Genomic DNA, 13,905 nt, shown 5'->3' on the forward strand with positions numbered 1-13,905 from the left:
AACAGCAGCATGGAAGTGTAAGCCGAATAAACCCTTTCCTCCCCAACTTGCTTCTTGGTCATGATGTTTGTGCAGGAATAGAAACCCTGACTAAGACAGAGTCCACCTTTCCTTTTAAGTTTCTCTTTTGAAAACTACAATTGGAAGCGCATTACATGTGTAGGTGACACTAAGATATTGTTAAGGTGCAGCCAAGGGTAGTATTCTAGGCAGACTTTTAAGGTTTAGTCATAGAATGAGCATATTTTATATGTGGTAAGGACAGATAGCAGAAGACAGAATAGATTGTTATAGGTTTAATTAGAGTCTCTGCCAAACACAATATTGACTTCTAAGTCCTAGACACTCTAAACATGAGAGTATTTAAAAGTAATCCTTGAGAAAGTTTATCATCACCCAGACATGATCAGAGAGTGGTCATGACTCAGATCCAGTCATAACTGGTATCCTTTAATCTTCCTTTTTATTATTTTAGCATTTCATACATGCTTGTAATACTTTCAACTAAATCCATTGCCTGGTCCACTTCCTCCATAATCTATCCCATCTTCTTACCACTGTTATTCTGTCCCAACTCTATGTGTTATTTCATTTCTTTTAATCTACTGAGTCTACTTAGTGTGCACTGGTGTAGGGTGATTTTCTGAACCATGGGTTGACTCTCAGGGGCTACATCCCTGAAGACAATAGATTCTCCCTCTCCCAGCAGGCATAAAGTAACAATAGTTGCTTGTATAGAGATGACCATCATGACCCCATCCCCCACCCATGATGAGATTTTGGCTGGTTTGATGTTGTTCAGGTCTTATGCATGTAGTCACAGCTGCTGTGAGTTTGAGCATGCAACAGCACTGTCATGTCTGGCAGAGACAACTTCTCTGCAGAGTCCACCTGACTCTCACCATCCTTCTTCTCCCATCTTGAATGATGCTCCCTGAGCCGTGTGGGGAAGGAGTGTAATATTTGTTGGGAATTGGTCTGGTGCTGCTATACACTCAAATGCTAAATTCTAGCTCCCAAGATTGGGTTGCCCCCAATGAGCATATCCTCCTATACACCAAGTAATGGTATGTAAATCCACCCCCCAATTTAAAACTATTGGCTAAATAAAACTGGCAACAGCCAATTGCTGGGGGGGGGAATGGAGAGAGGTGGGGTTTGTGTTACCAGGCTGGGAGTCAAAGGTAGGGACCACAAAGAGAAAGGGAAGGGGAGATAGAGAGGAGTGTGGAGGAGGAAGAGGAAGAGGAGAAGGAGGAGGAGAAAGAGGAGGAGGAGGAGGAGGAGGGAACAGGAGGTCTCCACTAGCCATGGTGGACCAGCAGCCTGTGCCCAAGTGAAATGCCTCCCCAGGACACCCCACTGCTGAAGCAGGCAATCCCAACAGCAAGTATTTGGAGAGCACAGTTGGAGAAGTGGTGAGACCAGTGTTAGAGAATTAAATTAGAGGTAATCTCCAATTGCACGGGGCCTAATAAATAAATCCTAGTTTTAGTCTCCTTCATTTGCAAGCTAGGCGGGTATAAGCATAACTCGTATTAATTTACAGATATTACTTTCCCATTTAGAAACGAGTTCAACAATCTCTCTCAGTTGTGGATCTCTGCATGAATCATACCCTATGGTAAAAAGGAGCTTCTTTGCTGAGGCTTGAGAGTTGTGCTACCTATGCCAGAAGAGAAATTTGGGTGTAGATGATGATGATGATGATGATGATGATGACGATGATGTCCATTTAGCAGAATGAAGATGTTAGTTTCTCCTCTAGAGCCTATGATCTAGCCAGACATGGATGCTGAAAACAGTTAAGAATGCCAGGCATGAGCCTTCTTCCTTCACCCCACTTTGTGCCAGCCACTAGTACACAGAGGCATGCTCTACCCAGGAGCCCACTGGCCCTGCCAGTGTGGGAATCAGGCAGGTGATCGTCACTTTCCTTCCAGTTCTCCATTTTGAACTCCCTAGTCTCATACCCAGACCTGTAGCAGAAGATCTTCATGGGGCTGTGTCCCACACACCCCCCACCCCCAACTCAAATCCCTGCAGACTCCATCAAACATTGCAGTGACCCAGTTTTTCTCCTTTGGATCAGTCCCCAAGACCTAGAAACACTTAAGGACTCCACCCCCACCCCAGTCTACACACCTAGCAGGGACTCACAAGCACTCTCAGGCAATCCATAGCCATTAAAATCGCCTAAGATCAGGGGGATCATAGAAAGACCAAGGAACAGAATACCCACTCAACAAAGACAGGACTAGGTATCAACATCAAGGACCACAGTCATGGGCTGCAGAGATGGCTCAGTCGTTAAGAGCCCTGACTGCTCTTCCAGAGGTCCTGAGTTCAATTCCCAGCCACCACATGGTGGCTCACAACCACCTGTAATGGGATCTGATGCCCTTTTCTGGGTGTGTCTGAAGATAGCTATGGTGTACTCATATACATAAAATAAACAATTTTTTTTAAAGAAAAGAACCACAATCATCCCAAATGCAGATGCCTAGATACCAGTGCAAAAACATAATCATTAACACTAACGGGACAATATGTCTCCACCAAAAACCCACAGTAGACCCTGAGAAATAGCTGAAGCACAAGACAAAGACTTCACAAGAGTGATTATGGATATGTGCAAGGGCCTCAAGGAGGATAATGCATAAACCCCTTAAGTCTGTGAAAACACATATAAACAGTGGGATGAAGTGAAATGTTAAATCCAAAATAATCCAGACACAAGACACTCAGGAAACTTGGGATACTATAAAAAGGCCAAATCTATGAACAATAGGAAGAGAAGAATAAAAGTCCAAACTCACAGAAAACATTGTCAACAAAATTACAAAAGAAAAATTTCCTAACCTAGAAAAGGAGATGCTTCATACAAAATACCAAATAGACAGGACTGGAAAGGAAATTGTCCATTGCACATAATAATGAAACTCTAAATCTACAGAACAAAGAAAGAATATTAAAATATGCAAGTGAAAAAGACCAGGTAATATATAAAGGCAGACCCATTACAAAAATGCCTCACTTCTCAATGCAGAGTCTTAAAGGCAGAGGGGGGTGAATAGATGTTCTTCAAACTCTAAGAGACCACAGATGTCAGCCCTACTAAATGCTACTTTACCCAGCAAAATATTGATCACAATAAACAAAGAAAAACATCCACCACTCTCCCAAACACGCACACACCAAATTAACGAAGTATCTATCTACAAATCCAGTTCTATAGAAGGCACTAGAAGAAAACTTTAATCTGAAGAGGTTAACCACACCCAAGAATAAATAATACCAGACCAGGAAATTAAAAGAGGGGAGTAAACCCACAGGACAGCAACTGTGGGGGCCCAGCCCAGACTGTTTTTCTTTCAGGTCCTCTCTTGAAGATAACCAAGGGGGAGGAGCACCTGTGGGGAGGGGCAAGACTTGAACTTGAGAGATATTTAGGGCTGCCTTTTCTATACTAAAATGTTTACCTCTTGTAAGCCTGAGTTACTTTGCAGTTGTAGCTGACCTGCCGGAGTTCCTCTGAGGCCACAAAGTGCAGTCTCTGGCGGTTAGCACTTCCAAGTAAAACGGGGGTGGGGTGGGGTGGGGGGTGGGGGTGGTGTTGCCCTGTTGGGGCGGTTAAGTAAAAGGATTTATTGCTAGTGCTCCTTTCTCTGGTCAATCAACCAGAGGCCTGACTAAGCTGGTTAACTCTTTGTAAGCCAGAGAGGAAGGAAAGGAAAAGAATTAAGATGCTTTATACAGGCAAATACGCAAAGGCATATATATACTCAAACCTTCACACACCCACACTCTGGCCGGGGCCTACCATCTGTCCCAATCAACTCCACAATTATTCACACATGCTTACATAAAAACGCATACCTACAAACATATGTATAGAAAAATAGACATGCACATTTGGAGGGATGAGTGGATGGATGGACAGATGGATGGACAGATAGGACAAAGCTTCCCAAGCCAAACCATTCAGCCAAAACTTTATTGCTTTTCTCTGGTCTTTTTATACCTTCTTAGACAAAAAGTTCTTTAGAAAATTATCTCAGAGATAAAATGTTACATAGAATGGGAGTTACAGAAGGATACTGATATTAAGTTCAAAGCAGGGTTTCATTATTGTGACATGCTTATTAGAAGTTCAAAGCAACATTTAAAAAAAAATGGCCTTTATCATTCAGCCTTTACTTACTATTAGGAGGAGCAGGCACATTCTACTATTGATTCTCACTTTATTACATATTTCTAATAAGGCAACTAAGATCATCTCTAAAAACTTTCTTCCTAAAATTATTTGAACAAATCAGGAATTCTACAAAATCATTATCTATTTGTCAATATAGCATCACTACAAGATAGTACATCTTTGTAGGTCTGTAGAAATCTGCTCAAAAGTGTGGGTCAATACCTAGTTATTGCTATATATTTAGTGATAATAGGAAAAATATATTAGTAGCAAGAATCTTTCCTCAAATATAATCTCCTCAGCCTTGCCTAAAGAAGCAAATCCATCATAGCTTTACAATCCATGGCAGAACCATCTCAGGAAGATGCATAATAAGAAATACAACGAGCTTTTGTAATTACACTAAAAAGAGAAATAGCCTTGGGAGACAAATTTCTGTTCAAGGAAAAACATTTACGTCCAAGGATAAAGTCACAAGTGTCCACTATGATAAGGCTAGGCCATGTAAGCTGTTGTTTTTAGCATCTCTTAGATGGCTCTTAGCAAGCAACAAAATAAGAGAAATCAGAAAACTCTCAATATTAATGGCCCCAGTTCCCCAATAAAAAGACATACTAAACCAATTGTGTCAAAAATGGGATCCATCCTTCTGCTTCACCCAAGAAATTCTTTTGCATCAAGGATAGTCATGGCTCCTTGGTAAAAAGACAGATGAAGATATTACAAGCAACAAACTGGTGTAGCCATTTAAAACCTGACAAAGCAGACTTCATTCCAAAACTAATCAGAAGAGATAAGGAAAGACACTGCAGATTCATCAGTGGAAAAAAAAATCAACCAAGAGGACATTGCAATTCTAAGGATTTATGTACCAAACATGAGGGTGCACATATTCATAAAAGAAACACTAGAGCAACTAAAATTACATATTGATATTACACAGCGATACCCAGTGACTTTGATACCTGACTCTGTCCAATAGATATGTCATCTAGACAAATACTAAACAGAGAAGTGATGAAGTTAAATAATATCATAAATCAAATTGGCCTGGCAAATATTTATAGAACATTTCACCCAAACACAAAATAATAAACCTTCTTCTCAGAAGCTCCTGAAACTGTCTCCAAAGTAGATGGCATCCTTGGACACAAAGGAGGTCTCAACTGAAACAAGAAAATTGAAACAATGTCCTGCATCCTATCTGGCCACCATGGATAAAACCTGAAGAGCAACAACAACATAAAGTGTACAACTTTATGGAAACTTAGCAACTCACTACTGAACTAAAAATGGCTCAAAACAGAAATTAGGAAAAACTGAAAAACTTTCTAGAACTGAATAAAAATGAGACAGAATGTACTCAAAATTATGGGACACAATTAAGGTGGCTCTAAGAGGCAAGTTCATAGCACTAAAGGCCTAAAAAAATAATTGAAGAGATCTCATATTAGTAGCTTAACAACACACCTGAAATCTCTAGAACAAAAAGAAGAAACATAATCCAAAAGGATTAGATGAGATAATCAACCTTATGACTGAAATCAGTAACACAGAACAAACAAACAAACAAAAGAAATCCAACAGACAAACAATACGAAGAATCAATGAAATAAAGAGTTAGTTCTTTTGAGAAAATTAGTAAGTCTAATAAAACTCTTAGTCCAATTAACTTCAAAATAAAAAGTGAGGATCCAAATTAACAAAACTAAAAATGAAAAGAGGGACGTCACCACAAACACAGAGGAAACCTAGAGAATTATAAGAGCATAATATAAAAAATGTGGTTGTCACCAAACTGGAAAACCAAAAGGAGGAGGAGGAGGGGGAGGAGGAGGCGGAGGGGGAGGAGACAAAGAAGAAGGCGAAGAATATATATACAATAAATATCTCAGTACATACCAAATTAATTTAAACAAACTTATAATATCTAGCAAAGTAGAAATAGTAACTAAAAGTCTCTCAACCAAAATAAGTAAATAAATAAATAAATAAAAGCGACAACAAGATGGATGATTCAGGGCAGAATTCTGTCAGACTTCTGAAGAGAAATTAGCAACAATATGACTCAAATTATTCTGAAATATAAAAACAGAAGAAATGTTCTCAAACTCTTTTTATAAGGCCATAGTTATCATGACTCCAAAACACATAAAGACAAAGAAAGAGAATTATAAAACAATTTCCCGTAAGATACAAAAATTCTCAATAAAATATGTACAAACCAAATCCAAGAACATATCAAAAAGTATATGCATTGTGCCAACTAGGCTTCATCCGGGGGATACAGGGATGGTTCAACATATGTAAATGGATAAATGTAATCAATCATATAAATGGAATGAAAGACAAGAGCATATGATTGTCTGATTACACGCAGAAAAGGCTTTTGCCGAAATCCAAAACCCCTTCATGATAAAAGTTCAGAACAGACTAGGGACATAAGGGAACAGACTAGGGACATAAGGGACAACATAATAAAAGTAACTTGCAACAAAACCACAGCCAACATGAAACTAAAAAGAGGAAAAAAATAAAAGCATTTTCACCAAATTAGGAACAACACAAGGTTTCCCACTTTCTCCATCCCTGTTCATAGTGTACTTGAAATCTTAGCTAGAGCAATAAAACAACTGAAGGAGATCAAGGGGCTACACATGGGAAGAGAAGGTGATATGATTGCAAACACAAATGAACCTAAAAGTTTCACCAGAAAACTCCACAGCTGATAAACACTTTTAACCAAGTAGCATGGTACAAAACTAACACACAAATATTAATACCATTCCTATACACAAATTACAAATAGACTGTAGAAAAATCAAGAAAACAATATCTTTCACAATAAACTCAAAAAAATATTTTGGGGTAACACTAACTAAGCAAGTAAACAACTTACATAGTCTGGACCAAATCAGTGAAGGCAGAGACTCTATGCTTAAGGTTTTGGATCACAAAGATCGGGTCCTGAAGCTCCACAGCAAGAATGGGACGGTCAAGAAAGTGTCAAAGTTGAAGGGGAAGGAGAAGGTGTAAACCTGGAAGAATCAGGACTTAGAGAATGTATGAAGAATGATGCTGCAGCAGGGGTGGGGGTGGGGGTGGGGGAGGGCTTTGCTACGTTAACAATGGAGCACTAAATGTAGGACACTTTCCTTCATTCACTTGAGGAAGCAGATCTGGTGGCACAGAAGGATCAGAACTGGAGTGACATGCCAAGTCCTCCTTCCTCCAGGCACACGCCTATTACCCCTCAGTTTTCAGGAACCCCAGACTCTCAGTGACACAGATGGCCAGCTGAGTTTTCAGCCATTCAGTTCATAGACTGTATTTATCTGGTGGATTCCTGAGCTGAGCCTGGTGGTGTGATGCTGTTAATCATATGTACCAGGCATCTCCAAAACGTTAAAAAGAACTAGAAGAGGTTTTTGTAAACAAACAAACAAACAAACAAACTTACATAATAAAAACCTTAAGACTTTGAAGAAAGAAACGGAAGAAGATATCATAGGATGGAAAGACCTCCTGTGAGCATAGAACAGTGGGGTTAATATAGTAAAAATGGTCATCCTACCAAAAGCAATTGACAGATTCAATGCAATTCTATCAAAATTACATACAGTTCTTCACAGAATTTGAAATGGCAATTTTAAGCAAACAAAATTTGTGCTATTTTTAACACAAAAAAAGCACATTAACTGAAATAATTCTGAATATTGACAGATCTGCTGGAGGTATCACCACCCTTAACCTCAAATTGTACTACAGAGTTGTAATAATAAAAACAGCATGGTATTGGCATAAAAATGGACACATTGATCAATGTAATCAAATTGAAAGCCCAGAAATAACTATGGACACCTAATTTTTGATAAGGAAACCAAAACACACACTAGGAAAAAAAAAAAAACAGACCACATTTTCAACAAACAGTGCTGCTCAGGCTGGACACCTGCTGTAGAAAAGAATGCAAGCAGATCCAGAGTTCTCACCCTGCACAAAACTCAACTCCAGATGGATCAGGGGCCTCAGCATAAGATTAAACACACTGAATCTGATAGAAGAGAGCATGGGGCATAGTCTTGAACTCATTNGCACAGGAAAAGACTTTCGAAACAAGCCGCCAACAGCACTGGCACTAAGACCAGCAATTAATAAATGGGACCGTGTGAAACTGGAAAGCTTCTGTGTGGCAAAGGTCACCATCATTCAGACAAAGCAGCATCGGACAGAAGGCTAATACTCAAAATACAGAAAGAACAACAATAACAACAACCAAAAACTGGACACCAAGAAAGTAAATAAGCCAATTTAACAATGAGATACACATCTGAGCAGAGAACTCTCGAAAGAGGAAACATCAGTGGCTGAGAAGCGCTTAAAGAAATGTTCAGCATCCTTAGTCATCAGGGAATTGCAAATCAAAATGGCTTTGAGACTTCATTTTACACCAGTCCAAATGGCCAACAAATGCCAGCTCATGCTGGTGAGGATGTGGGGTCAGGGAGCACTCATCCATCGCTGGTGTGAGTGTGAACTTGTACAGCCACTATGGAAATCTGTGTGTTGATTCCTCAGGAAGCTGGGAACAGATCTACCTCAAGACCCAGCTATGTCTCTGTTGGGAATATTCCCAAAGGGCCCTACATTTTACACAAGGGCACTTGTTGCAGCTCCACCCTGTTCTTTGCTGCTCTGTTCATAATTACCAGAAAATGGAAACTTCCTAGGTAGCCATCAACAGGTAAAGAAAGTGTAGTGCATTTAGACGATGTAAATGTTTTTTTAAAAACTAAATCATGAAATTTGCATGTAACTGGATGGAACTAGAAAAACAACCATCCTGAGTGAGGTAACCACATTCAGAGAAATATGGACTGTATTTGCTCATGTGTGGGTGTTAGGTGTTAAGTCTTGAATATGTAAGGCACAGCCTGAATAACCATAGCAGTTTGGTATAGAGTGATGTGTTCATGGGAAGAGAAAGATCTTCTGAGGAAGGGAATTTGGAAATATAGTTATGGTTGGATGGAGGGCAGGGAGACTGGAATGGGAAGAGAAAGGGAAGGGGATGATGGGGAAGAATATGGGAAAGGACAGCTAAAGCTTAATGTCCTTTGAGAGGTCCTATGGAAAGACAATGCAGTAGAAACTTCTTAAAACATATGCATGTATGAAAGAAATCTAAATAAAGTCACCAAATAATAAGAGAGACAATGCCCCAACTAGACACCTCTCACCACCAAGCGAAGCATCCAGTGCTGAGAATGGCTAAATCTAATTGAATTGTTGGTCAAAGGACCCCATGGAAGCTCCCAAGCAGCCCAGGCAATGGCCAAGGCTTTCGGTTGCTCTCCACAAATGGGTGGATGGTGAGGCTCTGCTGCTGAGGACTGTACCTGCACATCTCACTGAACACAGAGAAGTCAAGCTGTTGCCTACCTAGACCCTTCCTTCACCTGTACTGACTCCATTCAGTTAATAGCACTGTAAGGTAATCGGCGTGCTACCGAAGGAGAAAGGTAAACACTGACCAAGCTACAGCCCCTTCAGCCTATGATGGTGACCTGACTGCAGGATGTGCTTGTACAATAGTACCATGACAGATCTGGCATAACCATCCATTTCTGGCTGGATGTAAGGACCGCTCTAGGACATGTGCTTATCTCCAACACTGTTCAGGTGGCCAAGAACCTGAGACTACATTGGCCATGGATATAAGGGAAAACCAAATACTACTACGCCCAATAACTCATAACGAAAAATCTTGTGCCTGGCACTGAGATTTTAATTTAATAACCTATGTCTTCTGTGGACAGCTTTGTCCAAAAGTGCAGGGTACCTCTCACAGAGACACATACATATTGGTGAGGTTGCAGCACTATTTACAATAGCACAAATGTCAAACCAGCCCAGATATCCACCAAAAATGATTGGATAGTATATAGTGCAGTTTTATTCAACCATAAAGAGAACAAAATTATATCATTTGTGTGTGATAGAGAATTGAACTTGATATCACTATGCTAAATGAAATAAGCCAGAGTCATAAAGATAGACATATACTTTCTCTTGTGTGAGAAATATTGTGTGTGTGTGCATATAGACCCAGAATATGGACAACAGGGTGAAGGACAGTGACCAGTGAGAGGTGGAAGAGAGAACAAGACAAGGTAGGGGGGGGATGAGTCGGAGCCAAGTACATGAAATGTCACATAAGGAAATGTCACAAGGAAATCCATTCTTTTGTACTGTGCTGAAGAAGGAGAAACATGGATAAAAATACCAGATTGTCCAGTCTGAGATAGGAGAGCCGCATGATCGCCAAGGAGTCTGTCTAATCCTTTTCCGTTTCCCCCATGCAGGCTTTGGAGATTAGGCTTTGAGAATATGCATCTGACATGGACCATGGTGCCTTGTGACCTCGGTGCTTTCCGTATACCAAGAACGAGGTCTTACTGAGCTTAATAATAAAAAGATATGGCAATGTCGATCTTATTTATGGGTCAAAGAAGAAAATATGTGAACAATTCTCCTTATCAAGGACATGGATATCAAAAAGGAGATTAAGATTGGGGGTGGGGGTGGGGAAGCAAAATGAAAGAAACAAACAAATCAAACAAGAAACTAACTGCATGATATTATAGCAACAGAATTCAAGGAAATTTGGAAAAAGCATCTGAACATAGAAAGTTAATGTACTGATATTGATGAGACCCATGACAGAAAAAGGAACTGGGTATCAGCTGAAGAATGAGCTGCAAACATGCTGTCTTCATGCTGAAAGGAAGAGGCGATCCTGAAACAATGGAGAAAGGGAATTTGAGAAAGACTGAAAGTCAAGGTTACCAAGCGTTTGCCAAACTAAAATACTGTGATTAAAACATTAGCTGAAGTAATAATGTAAGCAGAGGAAATTAAAGGGATACAAAGTATCCATGTTTGCAGAACACGTGATACTATACATTAGAGATCCCAAAAATTCTACCAGAAATGTCTACTAATCATAAACTACCCTAAAATTAAGATGAGATCACAAAGGCCCCAGAGAGTCAAAAAAAAAAAAAAAATCTGAACCAAAAAAAGCTGTGCTAGAGGGGTTACAATTGCAGATCAGAAGCTATGTGGCAGAGCCACAGTAATTACAGAAACACCACCATACAGGCACAGAAACAGAAACGGAGAGCAATGATACAAATCTGAGGTCCCATATACGAGTACCCATAACCGCGGCCACTTAATAGTTGACAAAGTTGTCAAAGCATAAGCTGGAGTAGAGAAAGCATCTTCAACGCTCGGCCCTGGGAAAAACCAGAAGTCCCCATGCAGAGGAGTGAGGTCAGCTCCACCTCTGCCATTAAATGAGACCTAATTAAGACGTCAGTTGTACATCATAGTTCCGAGTTCCCCGGCACCACAGAGAGTGCTCTGTGTTTAGGAACATTCTTCAGGTACCTCTTCTGGAACCTCATTTCCATCTTTTTCATGTAGCGACATGATTTCTAATAAAATCAAGTTAAAGTTCCTCTTCTAAATTAGATGAAAAGCTCTGTGACACAGCCAGGGGCAATGTCCAGAGCTTGTGAACACCGAGCGCCCAATTTTACCTCCTAGTTCTACTGCATGTTCGCCCTGAATGGGCTTAGCAAGAGGGCCTGGGTAGAAAATGGATGTGGCGTCTGGTTCCAGGCACGAGCTATGACTGTGAATCAGGTGGATTTCTATGGAGCCAGAAAGGAGCAGAGCAGTTCTGCAGACAATAGACCAGGTCCAGATGCTGCCCTATGGGTCCAGGAATGAAAGGTAAACAGGAAGTGAATATTTATATCCCGTTGCTACTGGATGCTGAGGGTCAGCCTCTGTGAAAGTGGGAAACTCAAATGCTAATTTATGTGACATTTATCTCATGATGCTTTTAGACATAAAATCATAGCTCTGCTCCAATTTCGGACTTCTTCCCCAATATTACTCAGTAATCAGAAGTGAGTTGCTGAGATGCCATTAAAAATCCCAGGAAACTTGACGTTCTCTAGCCTTCTGATGCGCCTGAGGCTTAGAGAGAGCAGGGAACTTAGCCCCTTCCTTCCTTGTCCATGGAGAGTACAGATTTGGTCTGGAAGATGGTTCGCTGCTGTGATTTCCTGGAATCTAGAAGAGAGTCAGAACACAGGGTGCTTTGTAGTAGCAGGGAGGTGGAGACTCGGTGGAGATAAAGGTCATGCCTCCCTGCCCAGGTACACAGTCTCCTAGGTAAGCAAGACCAGGTCCAGATGGGATCCAAAGACAGTGAACATTTGGTCTAAGGCCATGTTTCCCAGGGGCCCTCATAAAACTGTGATATGCTTATGTCTTTAAAGTACTACTATCTTTTAAAGCTATGATTGCAAAGTAACGGTTGGCTGTAAGTAGTGAGAAATACAAGACTAGGTATGACATTATAGAAACTCTATGGCCAACAATCTGATGGAGTAGGTCATTATGATTTAAAGATAGAAGGAACCTGAATCTGGAGGTATGGCAGTGTGGGGACCAGTCAGGTGTGTCTCTGAAACTGAGAAGACATTTCCCTTAAAGAGCCAGGAAAATTCTCATAAAGCAATGGGAGAGATTACATCTCTCAGTACTCACTTTCTTGTCCTTTCTGCCCTTCAAGATCAGAAAAGGCTGTATATCACACTCCTGCCACAGGCTCAGGGGCTAATTGGAGAGAGAGGCTAGAAAGATTGTAAGGCCGAGGTAGTGGACATTCCCAGTGAGACAGTGTTTTCTGGGCACAGCAGGGCTGTCAGGCACACGAACCCACAGTAGCTGTGACCATGTGACTGAGTCACACCCAAGATCAAATTACTCAAGATCCCAGCATGGACAAAGAGGGTCTCATGAAGTTTCACCAGTACCTGAGGTGCCCTGGGCAGTTGGTGTTAGCTGGTGGGGTGGGAGTCATTCTTCAGGGATGTGTTCCCAGAGAGGGCACATAAGCTCCAGGAGATGCTCCTACCCTGGGCTAACAAGAAGGGAAGGAAAGGTGTCAGGGTAGTGAAGGAATTGGGAGGTAGGAAAAGTGTGTGGCTTTTGTCAGAAATACTGAGCACATTTCTAGACATTTCTTAGCCATGTTTTTCTTCTTTTTGAGAACTCTCTATTCAGGACCCAGGCCCACTTTTGAAATGGATCATATTTTTTAATTAGGTATTTTCTTCAGTACCCCCCGGAGCTGGTGTCTCTAGCTGCATATATATCAGAAGATGGCCTAGTCGGCCATCAGTGCAAAGAGAGGCCCATTGGTCATGCAAACTTTATATGCCTCAGTATAGGGGAACGCCAGGGCCAAGAAGTGGGAGTGGGTGGGTAGGGGAGTGGGTGGGCGAGGGTATGGGGGACTTTTGGGATAGCACTGGAAATGTAAATGAAGAAAATACCTAATAAAAAAAAAAGGAAGAGAGAGGTGTACACACCAAATGGATCAAAGACCTACACATGACTCCTAAAATGCCTAAGTGATATATGTGTATGAAGGCCTTCAAAAATAGGACTCCATAAAACTCATAGCTCTGAGTGCCTCCAAAAGGAAACTAGAGAGAGCACACATTAGCAGCTTGACAACACACCTAAAAGCACAAGAACAAAAGGAAGCAAATTCACCCAAGAGGAGTAGACGGCAGGAAATAATCAAACTCAGGGGCGAAATCAACCAAGTGGAAACAAGA

At 40.9% G+C, this 13,905-nt stretch overlaps 1 protein-coding gene across 2 annotated transcripts in view; it reads left to right on the forward strand.

Annotated features, from left to right (window-relative positions):
* LOC110286702 (seminal vesicle secretory protein 5) overlaps positions 1–13,905 on the forward strand; it is a 124,519-nt gene that overhangs the window by 85,102 nt on the left and 25,512 nt on the right. The window contains exon 2 of one of the 2 annotated variants that reach the window (XM_021153267.1): positions 3,318–3,323. In XM_021153267.1, coding sequence (XP_021008926.1) covers positions 3,318–3,323 — 6 coding nt within the window. Of the gene's footprint in view, positions 1–3,063; positions 3,070–3,317; positions 3,324–13,905 lie in introns of both variants that reach the window. The other variant, XM_021153276.1, reaches the window with a different exon arrangement.

This window comes from Mus caroli, chromosome 2, assembly GCF_900094665.2.
Source record: "Mus caroli chromosome 2, CAROLI_EIJ_v1.1, whole genome shotgun sequence".
NCBI classification, from domain to species: Eukaryota; Metazoa; Chordata; class Mammalia; order Rodentia; family Muridae; genus Mus; species Mus caroli.